The sequence below is a fragment of the Meles meles genome, chromosome 6 (genome assembly GCF_922984935.1).
Source record: "Meles meles chromosome 6, mMelMel3.1 paternal haplotype, whole genome shotgun sequence".
Lineage (NCBI taxonomy): Eukaryota > Metazoa > Chordata > Mammalia > Carnivora > Mustelidae > Meles > Meles meles.
The window spans coordinates 136,705,914-136,727,295 of NC_060071.1; the positions used below are offsets into that span (position 1 = coordinate 136,705,914).

At 49.3% G+C, this 21,382-nt stretch overlaps 1 protein-coding gene across 1 annotated transcript; it reads right to left on the reverse strand.

Annotated features, from left to right (window-relative positions):
* Positions 1-16,926: 16,926 nt before the first annotated feature.
* On the reverse strand, positions 16,927-19,047 carry VRTN (vertebrae development associated). Its single transcript, XM_046007508.1, has one exon. The coding sequence runs from the start codon at positions 19,045-19,047 to the stop codon at positions 16,927-16,929; it is 2,121 nt and encodes a 706-aa protein (XP_045863464.1).
* Positions 19,048-21,382: the final 2,335 nt, after the last annotated feature.

A 21,382-nucleotide genomic window follows, 5' to 3' on the forward strand; every position in this document is an offset into this window, starting at 1 on the left:
GCCACTTGTAGAGACACCCAGTGTCGTCCGACTCACAAAAACAGTAAGTGGAATTGGTTTGCCAAGGGCTGCAGGGAGAGGAAATGGCGAGTTGTCTAACATGCACGCAGTTTCAATTTTGCAAGATGAAAAAGTTCTGGAGACCAGCTGCACAACGTCGTCAACGGACTTAACACTAATGAACTGTCTGCTTCAAAGCGGACAAAATGATAGATTTTATATTATGTGTTTTGTACCATAATTTTTAAAAGCCTAGAGCCAGTAATAACTATTATTGTACAGGAATACTCTAATACTGTTAGAAATCTGTTCAATCTCTTTCGAGAGTTTATTTTGATGCCCAGATAGAGGACAATTTACGCGAACAAAAACAAATTAAACTACATAAATTGAAACATAATAATAGGGGCGCCTGGCTGGCTCAGTCAGTGAAGCGTCTGCCTTTGGCTCAGGTCACGGTCCCAGGGTCCTGGGATCGAGTCCCACATTGGCTCTTTGCTCAGTGGGGAGCTGCTTCTCCCTCTGCCTGCCGCTCCCCCTGCGTGTACACTCTCTCTCGCTCTCTGTCTCTCTCTCTCTGATAAATAAGTAAATAAAATATTTTAAAATATATACTTTTAAAAAAAGAAAAAATAAATAAAAGAAACTGATGTCCAAGAAGATAAAGAAACTACCCTTGGTCACTAGCAAGGGGGAAGCTGGAATTCAGGCCGTCTGGCTCGACTGTCCACGTGCCTTGGCCGTTACCCCATCCTGCCCAAGTCTGATGCCACAAGAGTCAGATATATATCTCTCCCACCCATTCCCCTCCTTGTCTTCTCCCATTGCTTCTTTCCTCTTCCCTTCCCTAAATGACACTGGGCAGGGGTTAGGATCATGGAGAGAGAACCACGTGTTTTACCCACCATGCATTTTAGGGACTATTTACTCCTTGTAATTCAAGAAACCCAGTAAACCTGCCGAGGACCTGTCAAGCCACTTGGTGGATGAAGACCAAGAATGAGCTTCTGGTCCTTTCTGAGTGGCCAGTGAGAGGCAGGGGAGGACAGAGCCAGAGGACCGAACAACCCACTTAGGTGCGATCCAGAACAGATGCCCAGAAAGGGAGCAGGAATCTTGGGAAACAAAATTGCCAGGGCCTGGGAGTAGAGCAAGTGGTCACGGACGGGGCTGGGGGTGGCACCAGAGACACAGGAAAGCATGAGGGCAGAGACTTGCTTCCACTCTGTTCCCCAAAATGCTGCCCCACGCCCAGGGGGCAGGTCAGCGGCCACTCTGCCCATGCAGGGGACCTGCGTGTCACCAAAGGAAGTTGGGAGAGATGGTGCTGGAGCAGAGGTCCCCATGGAGGGCTGCCTGCTTAAGTGGGACAAAGTGGGGATCTGCTCGACCACAGACAAGAAATGAAAGGCGACCTCAGGTTTCAGACTCGGATTGTTGAATGCCCTCACAGGCCCAGCTACTGGGCCTACGCTTTCTTGTATTAATTCATATTTTATTTTTTAAAAGATTTTATTTATTTATTTGACAGAGAGAGAGATCACAAGTAGGCAGAGAGGCAGGGAGAGAGGAGGAAGCAGGCTCCCTGCAGAGCAGAGAGCCTGATGCGGGGCTCGATCCCAGGACCCTGAGATCACGACCTGAGCCGAAGGCAGCGGCTTAATCCACTGAGCCACCCAGGCGCCCCTAATCCATATTTTATAGACAGGAAAAGTGAAGCTCAGAGAGAGAAGGCAAATCACCCCCCCCCAGCTGGGAAGTTGGGGGACCTTAAAGTTAACTGTCAAGTATTCAATCTTTCACTCTCTGTGCCTCAAATCCCATCAACCCAGCAAGGAGGGTAGAAAAGTGAAATAAATAGGCAGGAGCAGAGAGCAGCCTCTCTTGGCTGCGACAATTCTTCATTCTCTCCTTTACCCAAATGCGGGCAGGGACCGCCTCTCATTATCTGAGCAGAGAAACATCTCAGAACTCACCAGCCTTCTATCCAGCACCCCCTGACAGCTCCAGACCCCCTCTTTCCTTGCGCCCCAAGCCTGCAAGGGGAGAAGTGATGAGTGGGTGGTCTCCCTGGGGTGGCCTAGGGATGATGCCGCACTCAGAGGCGCTGATTAAAGACAAGCATCCTGGGGGGAGCTGCCGGGCTCCACACCACTTAACATACCCCCCGGCCACCATAGCAGTCTGCCCAGGAAGCCTCAGGGAGCTTCCTGCCAGGACCTCCCCACTCAAGGGTCAGGGGCCCAGAGCCAGGCTGGTGAGCTGGGAGCTGGGTTGCCGTCCCCATCAGCCAGGAAGCCTGTGTCGCTTCACTCCCTCCCCAGACTCTGCTCAGCCTCGCAACCGCCTTCCATCAGTGAGTATCACTTAAATATTGACTCAGCGTCTATTAAGCAGGTAACAGTCTACTACGTTCTTCAGGGCAGAATGAGTCTCCTTTCTTCAGAAATGATGCAACTAGAGACGGCCTCCCCACTGGTCCTTTTACCACACCAAATGTTGCCTCCTTTAGAGACCCTCTCTAGCCACCTCACCCCTAACCATTTACCTGCCTTGTTGTTCTTCGCTGCTCTATCCCTGCCTGACGTTTTATTACCTGTGTTTGTCAGCCTTCCTCCATTGCCAGGCAAACTCCATAAGGACTCCTGGCTCTTGCTCACGGCTGGCTGAATCCTCAGTGCTTAGAACAGGGAGTTCTCCGTAAAGATCTGTTCTGCGAATGGGATCTGGGTTCTCGCTGTGTTCTAGCTGGGACCAGCTCTGTGTCCCCAGGAGAGTCTTTCCCCTCCATCTCCCTGGGCTGCCCCTTTATAATGCGAAAGGATTAGTGGTTTCTAATACAGTCTTAATTGGAGTCCCTAAGTCCCTGGGGAAGGAGAGTCCGCGAGCTGTTTTTTTTAATTGAAGTGAAATTCTCCTAACATGAAATTAACCATTTTAAAGCGAACAATTCGGTGGCATTTAGTGCATTGACAGTGTTGCCCAACCACCTCCTCTATCCAGTTCCAAAACACTGTCATCACCCCAAAATCAAAGCCTATGCCCATTAGGCTGCTGCTCCCCTTGCCCCCTCCCCGCGCCCCGGCCCCCACCAATGTGAGTTCTGTCTCTATGGATTTCCCTATTGGGAATATTTCACATATGGAAAGGTACTATGTGTGACCTTCTGTGTCTGGCTTCTCTCACTTAACATGACGTTTCTAAGGTTCATCCACATAGTAGCACGCATCAGTACTTAACTTCTTTTATGGCTGAACAATATTCTGTTGTATGGACACACCATAACTTGCTAATCCTTCCATCTGTTGACCCCGTGAGCTACTTTGAAAAGCTCTTCCAGGGGCGCCTGGGTGGCTCAGTGGGTTAAGCATCTACCTTCAGCTCAGGTCATGATCTCAGGGTCCTGGGATCGAGCCCCGCATCGGGCTCTCTGCTCAGGGGGAAGCCTGCTTCCTCCACTCTCTCTGCCTGCCTCTCTCCTCCTTGTGATCTCTGTCTGTCAAATAAATAAATAAAATCTTTTCAAAAAATAAATGAATACAATAAAACAGGCACAATATAACAAAAGAGATGCTTGAGGTTTCCAGGGCCTGACTCCACAATTCTGTAGCCGGCCCCACAGACACAGCCTCCATCTGGGGACACTTAGGGCAGCCCAGGACCCAGTGGAGGCATGGTACATACTTCATCTTTTCACTCCTCACCCTCAAGCCTGTCGAGGTAGAGACTATCGTTATAACTCATGCAGGTAAGGAAACGGAGACACTTACAGCTCAAGGTCATGCGGGCAATAGCGGTCCTGGAGTTGGCACCAGAGCCTGGATCCTGGATCCGGAGGATGAATCCTTGACCTCCAGTGCGCTGTCTGCCTGGGGCCCTCGGACGACCTCTTGGTCACACCTCACCATGAAGAACTGCCAGCAAAGGACTAGAGGAGTGGAGCAGACGTGGGCTCTGAGTGGAGGAGCGGAAGGGACACTGATGTCAGGGGACAACCACCTACCTCAAGGGCTGTTGAGACATTTACATGAGATCAGGTATGAAAATGCCAATCTCGGTGCCCATTGCATTCATAATGACTAATATATATTGATTCAGAGGAAGGAGAGGTCAAGTTTGCAGCAGATGGAAAACACCTCAGCTCCTGATTCTCAAAAAGCGTCTGCTCTAAAGAGGAGAAGTGACCGACCCCAGTAAAGTCACCTTGGTGTGTGGGCTTCAGTTTCATCCTCTATAAAATGCTCCCTCTGCGTCTCACATGTACCCTCTGAAAGCCCCTGACTTTAATCATCTGTTTCTGTCTGTGCATGTCTCCTTATTCAACCATGCCCTCCTCAAGGTAGAGATGCCATCTGCTTATCTGTGAACCAACCCCCTAGCCCCAAGGGAGCTCAGAAAATGTTTGTAAGGTAAACAAATGCATAGTGAACTCTGAGCCTCCTTCCAGTACCGAACTTCACATCTGAGATTTCCGTTCAACAAATAATCCACCATGGACTGGTCCATCCTGCAGGACCCACAGAGATATGCCATCCCCAGGATTCCAAGAACACCCACTGGTAGAAAATCGACTTTTAGGAATTCATGCTGCAGATATCCTCGCCCATGTGCCTAAAGAGGTAGGTTCCAGTATCCTCACGGACTCATGGTGCTGCGGTAGCATTCGGAGATCAGGAACAGTCTAGGTTGCCCATCAAGAGAGACCTGGTTACAGAAATGCTAGCGCAGTCATCTAAGGGAATGCTATGCAGACATTACAAAAACGAGGTAGGCTGAGATAAACCAATATATAATCTCTGAGGAAGATGCTGGAGTACAAAAAGAAATTTACAGAAGTCTACTTATCATGCTATTTGAGTATTGTGATTTTGTGGGTTTTTTAATCTTTTTTTGAAGATTTTGATGGGGCACCTGGGTGGCTCAGTGGGTTAAGCCTCTGCCTTCGACTCGGGTCATGATCTCAGGGTCCTGGGATTGAGCCCCACACTGGGATCTCTGCTCTTCAGGGAGCCTGCTTCCCCCTCTCTCTCTGCCTGCCTGCTTGTGGTCTCTCTCTCTCTGGCAAATAAATAAATAAATAAAATCCTTTTTTTTATTTAAAAAAAGATTTTATTTATTTATTTGAGAGAGAGAGAGAGCACAACAGCCTGTGGGAGGGAGGGAGAGGAAGAGAAGCAGACTCCCTGAGGAGCAGGGAACCTGACATGGGGCTCAATCCCAGGACCCTGGGGTCACGACCTGAGCCAAACCAGCTGAGCCACCCAGGGGTCCCCTATGTATTGTGTTTTTAAAGAAATACATCCATGCTTGTAAGTGCAGAGTCTAGCTCTGGAACAGTGGAGGCGGCTAAATTATGTTAGCCACAAATGGAAGCAAACTATGTAACTTAACTTTTCTCAGCATACCCATTAAAAGATGAAAAGAAACAAGTGAAATTAATTTTAATATATTTTATTCAACCCAATATATCTAAAATAGCATCATTTTAACATTTAATCAATGTTTTAAATTACTTTTTCCAGGTTGATTGAGTTATAATTGTGTATTTTAAGATCATTAAAAAGATATTTTATATTCTTTTTTTTTGGTACTAAGTCTTTGAAATCTGGCATGTATCTTACACTTAAAACAGACTTCAGGGGCACCTGGGTGGCACGGTCGGTTAAGCAGCCGACTCTGGGCTTTGGCTCAGGTTCAGATCCTGATCTCAGGTCATGATCTCAGGGTCGTGAGGAGGAGCCCTGCTTCCAACTCCATACTCAGCAAAGAGTCCGCCTAAGATTCTCTCTCCCTCTCCATCTGTCCCTCCCCAGCTTGCTTGCGCTCTCTCTCTCAAATCTTTAAATCTAAAATCTTTAAAATATGTGCACATATATATATATTTCAGGGACATCTGGATGGCTCAGTCATTAAGAGTCTGCTTTCAGTGCTCCTGGGTGGCTCCTCCGTTGGTTAAGCCACTGCCTTCAGCTCAGGTTGCTATCCTGGAGTTCCGGGATCGAGTCCCACATTGGGCTCCCTGCTCAGCAGGGAGTCTGCTTCTCCCGCTGACCTTTCTCCACTCATGTTCTCTCTCTCTCTCTCAAATAAATAAATAAAATCTTAAAAAAAAAAAAAAGAGGCTGCTTTTAGCTCAGGTCATGACTCCTGGTTCCTGGGATTGAGCCCTGCATCGGGCTCCCTGCTCAGTAGGGAGCCTGCTTCTTCCTCTGCCTGCTCCCCCTGCTTGTGCTCTCCCTCTGACAAATAAATTTAAAAATATTTTTAAAAATAAAATTATATATATATATATATCTGTGTATATATCTCAATTCAAATAGCCACATTTTGTGTGTTCAATAGTCATGTATAGCAAGTAGCTATCATATGGGACTCCAAAAGGTAGTAATAAGATTGCCCCTGGGACAAGATTTTGTGGAATTTAAAACCATAGAAGGAAGAAGTAACTTTCATTATATGTCCTTTTGTTGTTGTTATTGTTTAAGATTTTAAAAGGTGCCTGGGTGGCTCAGTGAGTTAAGCGTCTGCCTTCGGCTCAAGTCATGATCTCAGGGTCCTGGGATCGAGTCCCGCATCGGGCTCTCTGCTCAGCATGGAGCCTGCTTCCCCCTCTCTCTCTGCCTGCCTCTCTGCCTACTTGTGATCTTTCTCAGTGTGTCAAATAAATAAATAAAATCTTTTTTAAAAAAGGTTTTTATTTACGGGGCATCTGGGTGGCTCAGTTGGTTAAGTCTCTGCCTTTGGCTCAGGTCATGATCCCAGGGTGGGATCAAGCCCCGCATCGGGCTCTCTGCTCAGCGGAAAGCCTGCCTCCCCCTCTCTCTCTGCCTGCCACTCTGCCTACTTATGATCTCTCTCTGTCAAATGAATAAATAAAATCTTTAAAAAAAAAGATTTTTATTTATTTGAGAGACAGATAGTGAGAGAGAAAGAGAGAGCACAGAAGGAGAGTGAGAAGGAGAAGCAAGCTCTCTGCTGAGCAGGGAACCCAATGTGGGGCTTGATCCCAGGACCCCGGGATCCTGACCTGCGCCGCAGGCAAACATTTAAGCAACTGAGCCACTCAGGCACCCCTGTTCTTTTGTTCTGTTTGACTTTTTTTTCCCAGGTGCATGAATTACCTATTTTTTTAGACCTACAGTCTTTAAAGAAAAACACAGAAAAGTTAGAAAAAAAAAACAAAACAGGAAAAGCAGCGATCGCAGAAGCAGAAAGAGACCCCAAACACTCAGGTGCAATGTCAGGGAGGTCGAAAGAGGAGAGCTTTCCAGAACATGAGGAGGAGGAAGTGGAAGAGGCAGTGCCCCGAGGGGACTTCGGATCTGGCAGCGGGGATGCCATGCATCACGCACAGGTGACATTTGAGGGCTGTATCAGGAGTAGACGGAGCTGGAACAAGACTGGAGCGGGTGTAGACACAGAGGCAGAGAGGTTTGGCCCTGTCTGCAGAGGAGACAGACAGACTCAAACGTGGGAGCCCAACAGCAGTGACTCAGAGGTGGCTCAGGGGCTAAAGGCTGCTGGGGACGGCCCCCTGAGTGGGAAGGGGATGCCACGAGGCCAGAAGAGAACAGGTGTTTCAGACAGTAAGCCTGGGCCTGGCACCAGCCTCGTGCTGGGGAGTGGAGAGGAGCCCAGCCTGGCTGGAACCAGGGATGCTGGGGAAGAACAATCATATCAGCTTGGCTAACAGTCAACTTCGTAACCTTGCTGGGGACAGACCCCTTGGAGAAAGTGATGATGGCTAAGGACCCTCCCCAGCAGAAGGGACATTTGCACACACAATTTTATTGCACACAGCTTCAAGCCATGCCCAGAGCCTCTGAAGGCCGCTCCAGATCACGAAACCTGCTGTAACCAGTCCACTGTGACCTCCAAGACGTGGCCCGGAGTCCTCACCTGCCATGCACAATCTGGCCCCACCATCTGCCCTGGTCTCAACCTCTGCCCACCTCCTTCCCATTCCCCAGAGACACGTGCCGCAGCCCTTTGTCACTGACCCCAGGATACCCTCTCCGTATCAGGAACTCTCCCTCCTCTTCCTCACCATTCAGAGGCTGCCTCTTTCCCCCAGGCACATTTAATGAGCCCTTCCAATTCGCACAGACCTCCAGGTAAGTAAGTGTTGCATGTCATTACGGTTTGTTTGTGTATTTGATCTGTTCCATCTTCTCACCCACGCAAGTTTTATGCAGCCTGAGTGCCAGGATCTAATCTGATCCATAGCAGGTGACCTGATAAATGAATGAATTCAAATGTCACTGAATCAGGGAAGCGAACCTAGGAGCCGTTGAGAACCCAGAGAAGGGTTTTTTAGGGGCTGTGGTTGGATATTGGACCATGTTTTTAAAGTTCATTCATGTCGTAGCAAATATCAGAACTTCATTCCTTCTTATGGATAAATAATATTCCATTATATGAAATATACATTTTGTTTATCCATTCATCTGTTGATGATCATATTTGGATCTTTTTACCTTTTGGCTATCGTGAGTAATACTGCTCTGAACACTTGAATACAAGCATGTTTGAGTATGTTTTCAGATTTTTTGGATATACACCACGGAGGGAATTTTCTGGGTCAGACGGTGCTACCGACTGTATGGTGTCCCTCAAAAGTCAGATGCGGAAGCCCTTTCCCCTACTGTGATGACGTTTGGATGTGGGACATTTTGGGAAATAGTAGGTCTTAGGAGTGGAGCCCTGGTGATGGGATTAGGGCTCCTGTAAGAACACAAGACGGCTCTCCCCTCTCTCTACCACAGGAGCAAACAACATGAAGGCAGCCAGCTACAAGGCAGAAAAAGTGCTCTCACCAGCCCCCGAGCATGTTTGCACCCTGATCTCAGACTTCCCAGCCTCCAGAAGTGGGAGAGTAAGTGTTTGTTGTCTAAGTCACCCAGTCTATAGTAAATTGTTACAGCAGCCTGCACTGAGACGTGGCAGTTCTATGTTAACCTTTGGTGGAAGCACCAAACTGTTTTCCACAGTGGCCACACCACTTCGCATTCCCACCAGCAATGTACAAGGGTTCCAATTTCTTCACACCCTCAAAAACACTGGGGATTTGCTGTTCATTTCTTTTTTTATAGGCATCCTAGTGAATGTGCAGTGGTATCTCATTGTGACTCTGACCCACACTTCCCGAATGACCGATGAGGGTGAAGATGTCTTCACGTGCTTATTTTTGTCTCTTATTTGGAGAAATGTCTATTCAAATGCTCATTTTTAAAAATTACATTGTTTGGGGGCCACTGGGTGACACAGTTGATAAGTGTCTGACTCTTGGTTTCTGCTCAGGCGCGTTGTGGGGTTGAGCCCCCACATGGGGCTTCAACCTTGGCACAGAGTCTGCTTGAGAGTCTCTCCCCCTTCCCTCTGCCTCCCCCCAACCCACACTCATGCACACATGCGTGCACATGCTCTCTCTCTCTCTGGAATAAACAAATCTTTTTTAATAAATAAAAATTATGTTGTCTCTGTTGTTGAGTTGTGAGAGCTTCTTAATATATTCTGGATATTAAACTCATTTTTTTATTAATTTTTTTGACAGAGAGAGAGATCACAAGTAGGCAGAGAGGCAGGCAGAGAGAGAGAGGGAAACAGGCTCCCCGCCGAACAGAGAGTCTGATGCGGGGCTCGATCCCAGGACCCTGAGATCATGACCTGAGCTGAAGGCAGAGGCTTTAATCCACTGAGCCACCCAGGTACCCCTACATTCCTTTTTTAAAGATTTATTTACTTATTGAGACAGAGAGAGAAAGCATGCAGGGTTGGGAAGGGCAAAGGGAGAGGGAAGAGAGAGAATCTCAAACAGACTCCTCACTGAGCAGGGAGCCCGATGTGGGGCTTGATCTCACACCCCAAGATCATGATCTGAGCTGAAATCAAGTCAGACACTTAACCACCTGAGCCGCCCAGTTGTCCTGGATATTAAACTCTTATCAGATATGTGATTTGAAAATAGATTCTCCCATTCTGTAGATTGTCTTTAATTTTTTATTTTTATTTTTTAAGGATTTTATTAATTTGAGAGAAAGCACGAGAAGGGAGGAAGGTCGTAGTGAGAGGGAGAAGTAGGCTCCCTGCTGATCCAGGAGCCTGACTCAGGACTCTATTGCTGGACTCTGAGATCATGACCTGAGCTGAGGGCAGACGCTTAACCAACTGAGCCACCCAGGCACTCCGGTAGGTTGTCTTTTTACTTTCTTAGTAATGTCCTTTGATGGAAAAAAGTTTTTAGTTTTTACAAAACCCAGTGTTTCATGTTGCTTATGCTTTTGATGTTAAAGAAGCCACTTCCAAATCCGAAGTCATCAAGATTTGCCCATATACCCTTTTTCTTCTAATAGTTTCATGGTTTTAGCTCTTATATTTATGTTGTTGATCCATTTTAAGTCAATTTTTTACAGGGAATAAGGACACCATTCGTTGAAGAGACCATTCTTTCCCCCATTGAATGGTCTTGGCACCCCCGTTCAAAGTCAACCAACTATGGGTATTTTGGATTTATTTCTGGAATCTCAATTCTGTTCCATCATTCTCTGTGTCTGTCCTTACCCCGGTACAACACTGTTTTAATTACTGTAGCTGTGTGGTAAGTTTTGAAATCCAAAAATGTGAGTCTTCCAACTTTTTCTTTCTCAATTATTGTTTTGGCTGTTCAGGGTCCCTTGAAATTCCATACAAGTGTGAGAATCAGCTGTTCCATTTCTGCGGTGGCGGAGGAAGGGCTATGGGGTTTTAATAAGGATTGCATTGAATTCATAGATTGCTTTGGGGAATATTCCCACCTTAACAATACTAAGGTTTTCCACCCATGAATGCAAGATATCTTTCCATTTATTTAAGTCTTTTTTAAATGTCTTTCAGCAATATTTTATAGTTTCCAGTGTGCTAGTCTTTCACTTCTTGGTTAAACTCATTCCATGGTATTTTATTCTTTTAGATGCTATTGTAGATGGAATTGTTTTTCTTTTTTCTTTTTTTTTTTTAAAGATTTTATTCATTTATTAGACAGGCAGAGATCACAAGGAGGCAGAAAGGCAGGCAGAGAGAGAGAGGAGGAAGCAGGCTCCCTGCTGAGCAGAGAACCCCATGCGGGCCTCTATCCCAGGACTCTGGGATCATGACCTGAGCCGAAGGCAGAGGCTTTAACCCACAGAGCCACCCAAGCACCCCAGAATTGTTTTTCTTAATTTCCTTTTCAGATTGTTCGTCGTTGGTGTATAGGAACATGACTGGTTTTTGTGCCCTGCAACTTGGCAGAGTTTGTCACGAGCCCTGGTCGGTTTTCTGGTGAATTCTTTAGCATTTTCTCTATATAAAGTATCATCTGCAAATACAGTTTTACTTCTTCCTTTCTAAGCTGGGTGTCTCATTTCACCCAACTTCCCCTAAGACTAACAACTCACATGAGCATGTGCAATGACCACAATGGGTACAATGCCACTCACTACAGGGCTTATCCAGATCTCACACATTTCCCCCAATATCCTTTTTCTGTTCCAATCCTGGTCCACACTGTGTTTCTTTGCTGTGTCCCGTTAGTCTCCTCCAACCCGTAACAGTTCCTCAGTCTTATCCTCCATGACTTTCAGACTTTTGGAGAGTCCTGCTCATTTATTATATGGAATGTATGTAGGATGCCTCTCGATTTTAGCTTGTCTGGTGTCTTCTTGGGGTTGGTTCGAGGTTCTACATTTCTGGCAGGAATTCAGCAGAAGTTATATGCCTCGTTACCGGTATTGTTAAGCTCGATCTCTCGATTCCATCGGTATCTGTCAGGTTTCTCCACTGTAAAAAGTTACTATTTTGGTCCTTTTCCTAAGAAGAAAAGGGATGGCATTGAAGGATTTTAAGCAGGTGACTCATTTAAATGTGCATTTCAACAATGGTCCCTGCCAGTGGCATGAACGTGGGGAAGATCCATCTGGCATTTCTGTAGTCCAGTCGGCGATGATGGAAGTGAGGAAGTGGATAGATTTTTTAGAGATTTAGAAGGTTAATTCCTAGGGCAGGTTCATGAGATCATGCAGAATTTCTGATTTAATTGGTTTGCAACTGGGCTTGGACTAACCTAGTTTTAAAAGCACCCAGGTGGGCACCTGGCGAGCTCAGTCGGTAGGGCCTAAGACTCTTGATGTCCGGATTGTGAGTTTGAGTTTCACACTGGGGATGGAGGTTACTTAAAAACAAAACAAAAAAAAAAAAAACACCCAGGTGATTGTAATGTTCAGCAAGAATGAGATGACTACAGATAACTGAACCCAAAGCCAGGGAGCCTAGATGCTAAGCTTAGCCCGCAACACTCACTACACTGGGACCCCTTCTGAGCAGAGCTGGTCTGGAGCGAGGAGGGAAGGCAAAGCCCCTCAGTGCTCTCGGAATACTCCAACAGCCTGTTCTTCCCTCCTCCCAGACGCTGGCCTCCTACTGGCCTGCACTGTGGGGCTGCAGTCTGGAATAGGTAGGTGTGGGGAGTGTCCCCTGAAGCCCTCTTGTCCTCCGCCGTCTCCTGGTGTCCTCAGGCAGGTGATAACGTGAGCAGCTGCCCATCCAGTCTCCTCCTGCCTGCCCTCCTATCTAGGTCCCCTGTGCCTCCCTCCAGCTCTCTCTGCCTGGCAGGTGGAAATGCTCGAGTTAAGCGGATTTCATGGTATTTTCAAAGTCATCTTCCATGGAAATTTTTTTCTACCATTCAACCTACTTTCTGCTGCTCTTGTCACCTGCCTGAAAGCTTTCTCCTCCTCTTCCATGAGATAAGCCAGTAACAGGAACATCTGGGAACCTGCTAGTGACCCTCTACGGTGTCCCGGGTTGTCACTCGCCAAGGCTGGGAAGAAGTCACACTAAAACCTCCGCTAGGAGTCAGGCCAGTAAGAGGGGCAGATGGCACGGAGGCCAGTGCCAGCTCCCCCTGCACTCACACGCACTCTTGGGCTTTGCCTCTCTGCCCTCCGGCCCCCATCCTGATAACAGCCTTGTCTGGATACCTGTCCCCCATCCTCCCGGGACACACCACACTGGGACGAGTGCTTTACAAGCAGCGACTGCAGTCATCTGAAAAGCAATTGAGGCATTTCCCAGAGACCGACCCCCCCCCCCCCCAGGGAGCCAACATTTGAGCAAAGCTGACCCTGGGAGTTGGAGAGGTCAGAATGAGCTAGGAGATGCCAAAGCCAGCATGTGCCTCCCTGGAACACACTGCACTTTGTGGTGCATCCTGTATAGAAGCTTCCATCATATTGCTGCCAGTAAGCGGAGGCCTTTGCGAGGGCAAGAGTTGGCTCTGTACCGTCAGCTCCCGGCACAGGGGAGCCTATCACATCGGCCAGACCCCGTGTGAGCAGATCCCATCTAGCCCCTTCGCCAGACAATTGGACCAGACTGGGGCAGTGACTGGCCTCAGAGGTGAACCAGCAGGAGAGCTGTGCTCAGGATGGCCTGGAGCAGTCCAATTCCCTTAGCTGTGATCCCCTCACAGTGTGGAACCGCATGAAGCCTGCAGTGTACCTAGGGTCCTGCTGAGACAGAGATGTGAGAGAGAAACTTCTAGGATGATGCCCAGCTTTCTGGCCAGTTCAACGGCTAAGCTGATGCTGGCAGCAACCAGGCTAAAAAAGACTCCGAGAAGACATTGGTGGGGGAGGAGCCCAGACTGGCACTTAGTGAGAATGAGGTGCTGCCCCCCACCCCAGGAGGGGGAACAGGTGAAGTATAAGCTGGTTGCTCGGGGTCTAAGAGCCACCCAAGAGCCTGAGTGTCAGCCTCCAGAGAAATATTTGAGGAACAACCTCATGCACCAAGGTAGACAAGATAATCTCTACCAAGATCCAGGACCTCTACCCTCAAGGGATGCATATATTTTTTTTAAAAGTTTAATTATTCACATTTCATCTGATTGCTTTTTAGGGTAGTTTTTATATTCAAAATTTGTACACCCAGTTACTACTCTACAATGGCACAGAATGTTGGAGGACATGGAGTCAACCCCACACATTGTTTTCTTCCTTTCCTCCCATTGTTTGTGTCACTAGAATTTCTCTCTACATCTGCATGTGAAAGTGGTGCAGAACATACAAATAATTTCAAGAAATGTCAACCTTGAAATCGGCATGAAGCATTCTTAGCAAAGGTAGTCACGGCTTAGGTATAATCTGCCTTTCTAAGCAGTTATAAAGGACATGGTTTTTCTACACCAGAATAATTTCATCATGCTGGTAAAATATTTCCCAAATCAATAAATATTGATTTATTATTTTTATCTTATTTTTTTTTTCCAGCAGAAGCTAAAGGATCTCCCTGTAGCTTGGGGTCTTAGAGCTGGGCTTGGACAAAAGGACCTTTCAGTTTGGAGACAGGAGTATCTTTACTTTAAGGGCAATCTTGAGCAAGAATCTCCCTGGCCATTAGCTTCCTCCTAGAAAACAGGAAAATTAGATTCCCAGGGGCTCTCAAACTGGACATGATTGTTATCAATAGCAAATGCTCATCCAGGACTTACTATGTAATCCCATTTTACAGATGGAAAAAGTGAGGTCCAGCGAAGTTTAGCTCACCCATGTGCACATGTTGCCTCTCCAATGTCTAAGACTATCAATAGGTGTGGGTGCCTACCAGGAACCCAGACTAGTCTCTTGCTGGACCAGATCGCCACCTGCTGGCTATATGTGGTCACCGCAGACCAGACTTAGCTAGATCATTCTGGCAAATTTGTCAGGATGGGAGTTTGAAAGCAGAGTCTGTATGAGAGATGAGAGCAGCACTGACCTAGATAAGGGGGTTGCTGTGGGATGAATAAAAATGTCCAATGAGAGATATTTAGGAAGTAGGATTGATTCGATTTGACAACACCAACCCCAAAAGACAATAGCAGGAAAAGCACAGTGGCCCCATTACACTCATTCCCCCTTCCAACAAGTTGTAGCACCTACTATGTGCCAGCAACTAATCTTCCTGCTGGGAGTACAGGGGTGTAAGCAAGTCAGGAAAAAGCCCCACTTTACATGGAGCTTGTGCTCTAATGGGGTAGGGGTAGGAGGTAATCAAACACGCAAACAAACAAGCAAATTACTAGATGGGAATAAAGACCACATGGAGAATTTCAAAGGACAATGCAACAGGGACTCAGATCTGAAAGGTCAGGAGCCTGCCCTGGAAAGCCGTTCCAAAGGAACAAATGCTAAGGCCCTCAAAGCAAGTGTAGCATGTTCAAGACCCAAGGCAGCCAGTGTGGCAGCAGCGTGGTGGGTGAGGGCATGAGTGGGACGAGCCGGGAGAGCCAGTCAGGGGCCAGATTACCAAGGCTTCCGTCAGGCGGTGTGAGGAATTCTAAGAGTGAAGGGAAGCCACGGACACAAGTTAGACAGGAAAGTGAAAGAATACAATTTCACTTAAAGCGCTCTCTGGCTGTTCTATGGAGCGTGGATTGTACAGGGCAAGGATAGAAGGGACGTAGACGGGAAGCGAGGACGTGGGCCAGTGGGGATGGCGCCGGCAGCATGAAAGAGAGGGTTCTGGGTACACTTTGGAGTTAGCCAACAGGACTTGCCGACCGGATACGGGGATGAAAAAAATAGAACCAAGAATGACTCCCCAAAATGACAGCCACTGCAGAAAACCAACAGTTCCCTGCAGATGCCACACCCCAATAAGCTGAGTTCTGGCCTTAAAGCTCAGCCCACTGGAGGGGGGTTGCAAGTTAGCCACTATGAGGCTGGCGGTGTGTCCTTACCTGTGCCTGGGCTGAGCCTGCTTGGGCGTACAACCAGCATGAAGAATGCCTGACCGGCCTGCAAGGACCCATCGTGGGCTGGTTTTCTCCCATAGTGGGAGGATCCTTCCAGGCCTCTAGAGCCCCATCCCCAGCTGGAAGTGCATCCAACATCGCCTCTAGATCCAATGCTAAACAGCATCCCAGAGTCATCCCCGCCCTCCCCCAAGCCCTGGACCTGGGAGCATCCCCTGACACCAAAGGGACTGAAGGAATAAGCAGGCACATCCTAGCTAAACAAATACCAGAGACCAAGGGCTGTGAGTATCATATCACTTTATTTTTTTGGTTTTCCAACTTGACTCTTGGACAACAGGAATTCAGTTACTCGCTTTTCTGGCCCCCGTATGGTCCCTCGCTGATGGGGCAAAAGCTCAGAGGAGAGGCTCAACAGAAAGATGGGATCCCCAAGAGCCAACCAGGCTGGGAGAGGACTGAAAGGTCTACAGCAGACAGACCAAGCACCAACAGAAGCTCAAAGCCCCCTCCCTCAAGCCCTTTACCACACTCCTTGCAAGGGACAAGCCGGAACCTCAGTGACCCAGCCCAGGGCCTTCCCTCAGAGGTCCTTCCTATATACCCTCACTTGTCATGCTAAGCCTGGCACCCTCTCCCTTGGGGGCACCAGGCAGAAGCCACTGACCTTCTCCATAATTGATTTCTAATGTTCCTTTGGGAAACATCTTTGAGTAAGGAGGGTACCAACCCCCAATAAACTGAAGACATACACTCCGCCTAATGGGACAGCCATGTTACAGTACTGCCTTCGTCCTCACGAGAAGCTGAAAGCAGCCTTAGCTATCAAACCCCCTCACGACCCCCGTGCATTTGCTTCCCAACATCAGTCAGGGGGCCCAGCCAACCCACGTAAATCAAAACAAAAAATTAAAACCAAGACAAGAAAAAGCAAGAATGGCAAACAACCGAAAAGAACAACTCTGGTCCCGCAGCTCTCTGGGAAGACCAGACGGTTCATCTCTGGCTCCGACGGCCTTAGAGCCAGGAAGCAGCGCGGAGCTGCCCTTGGATTCAAGGTGGACGCTGTGGGAGCCAGAGCAAAGGGCACGCTGACCAAAGCCAGGGGTCAACTTAGGTCCCGGAGCCTGTCCAAACAGGTCCCCTCCCCTCCCAGCCCCCTTCACACCACCCCCTCAGCCATCCACCAGGGTGAGGCCGTCATAGAGCGCCCGCTTCCACATGTAGTAGGTAGAGCGGGCGGTGAGGGGAAACAGGGCGCTGAACTCCTTGAAGGAGGGGAAGCTCTTAGACTGGAAGCGCTTCTGCAAGAACAGCTTGGCCTGGGCCTTGAACTTCGTGGTGCCGAGCATGTCCATCATCAGCATCTGGCCGTCCCTGCCCCCCACGGCTGCCTCTGCCCCAGGGCGGCTGGACAGGGACCTGCTGTGGGGCTGGCCCTGGGCCATGGCCCCCTCTCCGGAAGGACCCCCCTGGGCCTTTCCTGGATCCTCTCCTGCAGGAGCCCCCACCGGCACAGGGGTCCCACCAGGAGGGGCCATCACAGCAGACCCATCCCCGCCAGCTTCCTTCTCCTGCTTCTCCTCAGCTTCCTGCAGCCCCCCTTTGCCCGAGGCGGGGTCCTGCATCTGGAATCTGGACAGGCCTCTGGGCCAGCCCCTGGCAAGACTCTTCCAGACCCAGAAGGTGGAGGGCGACAGGCTGGGGTAGCGGAGGCGGAAGCGACAGAAGGGGAGATGCCCGCTCAGCACCTGCTTGCGGGCAGCCCTGCGCAGGCGCCTCTGCCAACGGGACAGGGGCATCTTGGGGGGCAGGAACGCGTGGGCGGCGGGTGGTCCCCCTGCCGTGGCTTGGCCTCCCCCCTCTCCCCCCTCACCCTTCCAAGGGAGCAGGGCCTCTTCCGGAACGGACACCGGCTGGGGAACCCCGGTGGTGGGGAGGGCAGGTGCCGGCTTGAAGCCCGGGTTCCTCCGGAGGGCCTTCCGGCGCCAGTTGTAGTAGGTGGACCTCGAGATGCCGGGGAACCTGCGTTTGAAGCAACGGTAGGGCACCAGCGTGTTCAGGGAGATGCAGTGCTCCAGGTACAGCTTGGCCCGCTGCATCAGGACCATTCCCGGGCTGACCGCCGCCAGCGGGGAGCACCCCAGCGCCTTGGCTGCCTGCTCCTCCGGCAGCTTCTCCAGTCCCTCTGTCACCTGCACCTCCTTGGGGGCCTGGCAGGAGCCGGAGCCCAGCAGCTCCTGCTTCCAGGCGTAGTAGGTGGAGCGGGAGATCTCGGGGAACCTCTGGAGGAACTGCTGGAGCGGCACGACGCCGCCTCGGTGGAAGCTGTCCTGCAGGAAGTGCTTGGCCGAGAAGCGGGCAGCCACCTTCTGCCGGTGCTCCTGCGACTGGCGCCGCCAGCGGTAGAAGGTGCTCTTGGTGACGCTGTAGCGCTCGCAGAGGTGGGAGTAGCTGAGGCCGGGCTCCTGGCTGAGCAGCTCCAGCGTCTTGGCCGGTGGCGGCAGTGGGGCTGCGGCTCTGGGCGCGGGGGCCGGGCCGGGGGCACCTTCAGCCTCCACTTCCTCCAGCCCCACCACAGGGGCAAAGTACTGGTGGCGGAAGAGGTGGCTGGTGAGGGGCTGGCCGGCCCACATGATGTGCAGCGTGGCGGGCACATGGTCGCAGCGGCGAGGCCGGATGACCCGGTTGAAGTAGGGCCGGATCTTGAGGTTTCGCATGGGGTAGATGGAGTAGATGTTGCGCTGAAGGACGGAGGCGAGCGCGTACAGGTGCCACACGTTGGAGAAGCTGCTGGGGAAGCACGTGGCCTTGACGTCTGCGTCGAAGATGGCCTCCAGTGTGGCGGACGGCAGGCTGGTCATCTCAGGGGACTCCTCGGAGCACAGGGAATAGCGCACGGCCTGCAGCATCACCTTGGAGTCGATCATGCCCTGCAGGTAGTAGTGTCGGTGCAGGAGCATCTCCACCACGGTGCGCGCCCGCAGCTCCAGGCTGAAGCCCGCGTCCCCCCACAGCAGCACGCTGGCCGCCTCGAACAGCAGGCTGCCCTCGCCTCGGCACACCAGCGGCAGCATGTTCCGGGGCGCGTCCTCAGGGTACAAGCTCAGGGCCACGGAGTCCACCTCCAGCACCTGGGGGCTGGAGCCCCCCTCCCGGCAGGTGGGGAGGGTGAAGGATGACAGCACCCGCTTGGCCTCCAGAGCAGCACCGACCAGACCCTCGAGGCCCTCGGACTCCACGGCCTCCTGCATCTCCTGCAGCACCTGCTGTACCAGCTGCCTCCGAGAGGTCATCCTGCCAGGGCCAAGGGCAGACAGCACGGTCAGAACAAGGCGCCCAGATACCCAGCAATGGGGACTCGCACCTTCTCCCCCGAAGATAATGTCCACCCACTCCCATTCCCCCACCGAGGGCAGACTGGCTAAGGGCCTCCCGGGGTTTAATCCCTCAGGGGTGCGGAGGATGAGCCTGGTCTCTGGAACCTGGCTTTGAAATCCTGGTTCAGAGGCAAGTCGCTTCAGCTCTCCAGGCTTCTGGTTCCTTTTCTGTAAAGGGATGATGGAAGTATCCCATTACACAGTTACTGTGGTCATGAGACAATGAAAGCATGGAGATATATAGGTATACATACTCACATACACACACGCACACACACTCATCCTTAGAACAGTGCCTAACACACAGGGAAGGAATGAAAAAGGATTAGTTAGCTAGGACACATTCCACATTCCACAACGCAGCCCTAAGGCCTGTAACTCCGTATGGGTCAAAAGACTTCAAAACTCCTAGAGCTAAAACTGGTCTGCCTTTCCCTAGAACGGTGATTCTCAAAAGTATGGTCCGTGGAACCTAGGGGTTCCCTGAGAATTTCTCAGGGGGGTGTGCAAGCAAAATTATTTTTCTAAGATATACTAAGATAAGTAACACTAAGATATTATTTGCCTTTTTCATTATATTAATGTGTGAGTAGAAATGTGGTGACTTAGCATGAATCAAAGTATGCTAGAAGTCATCATATTCTTAACCACCATGTACTCACAGCTGGGGGTGGGGGGAAACGCTAGTTTCACTCAAGAATGTCCGTGATGAAGCAGTAAAGTTTTTCGGTTTTTTGTTTTTGTTTTTATTATTTTTTTTTTAACTTAATCACAGCCCTTAAATACATGACTTTTCCGTTTTGAGAGGGGCAAAATAGGGAGTACTCATTTCTGCTGCATTCTGAATGTCTCACATGACAATTGTTTGTTTTTTATAGCGAACTAGGTGCTCTTGTCATGGAATATCACTTCTACTTGAAAGAAAAATTGAAACATTACTCATTTAGACTGGGGTGTACTGGGCAATTTCCTCAAAAAGGAATAAGGTGAGCCTCTCACCTCAAAGAAAATTATGGACTATTGGCTGCCAGTGACATTTTGAGCTTTCATTTGAAAACTAGAGTTTTGGAAAACCTGTATCTACTACAGGGAGCCTGACCATTTATCCCAATACCTAAAGACTTTTCTGATGGGATCAGTAGTAACACTAACAAATGTAACTTATTACACCACGTAATGGAACTGTCGCCATCTGAAGATCAATCAATGAACTAAGTTTCCCAAAGAAACCAATGGGTGATGTTACGAAGCCTCGCACGGGTAAAAGATCCGCCTCAAGTAGAAAAGAAAGCAATGGCTTTGACTGGAACGGGGTACAAAAAAAAATCACGGATATTTAGTTTCTACACTGTAACTAAGCTTTAAGAAACTACTACTTGTCGGGGCGCCTGGGTGGCTCAGTGGGTTAAAGCCTCTGCCTTTCGCTCAGGTCATGATCTCAGGGTCCTGGGATCAAGCCCCGCATCCGGCTCTCTGCTTGGCAAGGAGCCTGCTTCCTCCTCTCTCTCTGCCTGCCTCTCTGCCTAGTTGTGATTTCTCTGTGTCAAATAAATAAAATATTTTTTTTAAAAAATCACAACAGACTGAAACGTACAGACAGGAGAATACCTTTCAAACCCGATATTACAGAGACTTAGAGAGGTATGTAAGAGTGCATTCTTCTCACTACATCTTTTTGGTTCTGGAAAAGTTATTTCTCACCCCCCAAAAGGTTATTTTTTTTTTTTTTTTTTTTTGTATAACTGGCTTGTTTTCTTTTTTTTTTTTTAGGATATTTATTTGAGAGTGAGAGAGAGAACACGAGCAGGGTGGGGGGTGGGGAGCAGACTCCCTGCTGAGCAGGGACCCTGACAAGACACTGGATCCCAGAACCCTGTGACCATGACCTGAGCCGAAGGCAGACACTTAACCAACTGAGCCACTCAGGCGCCCTAACCGGCTTGTTTTTTAATAAATACTTTCTAGGGGTGCCTGGGTGGCTCAGTGGGCTAAAGCCTCTGCCTTCAGCTCAGGTCACGATCTCAGGGTCCTGGGATCTAGGTCTAGGCCTGCATCAGGCTCTCTGCTCAGCGGGGAGCCTGCTTCCTCCTCTCTCTCTCTCTGCCGGCCTCTCTGCCTACTTGTGATCTCTGTCAAATAAATAAAATCTTTAAAAATAAATAAAAAATACTTTCTAAATTTCTCCATTTTAATTGTGAATATAACAGATGTAACCCATATAAATAAAAGCTCCTCAGGGTCCTGAGACCAA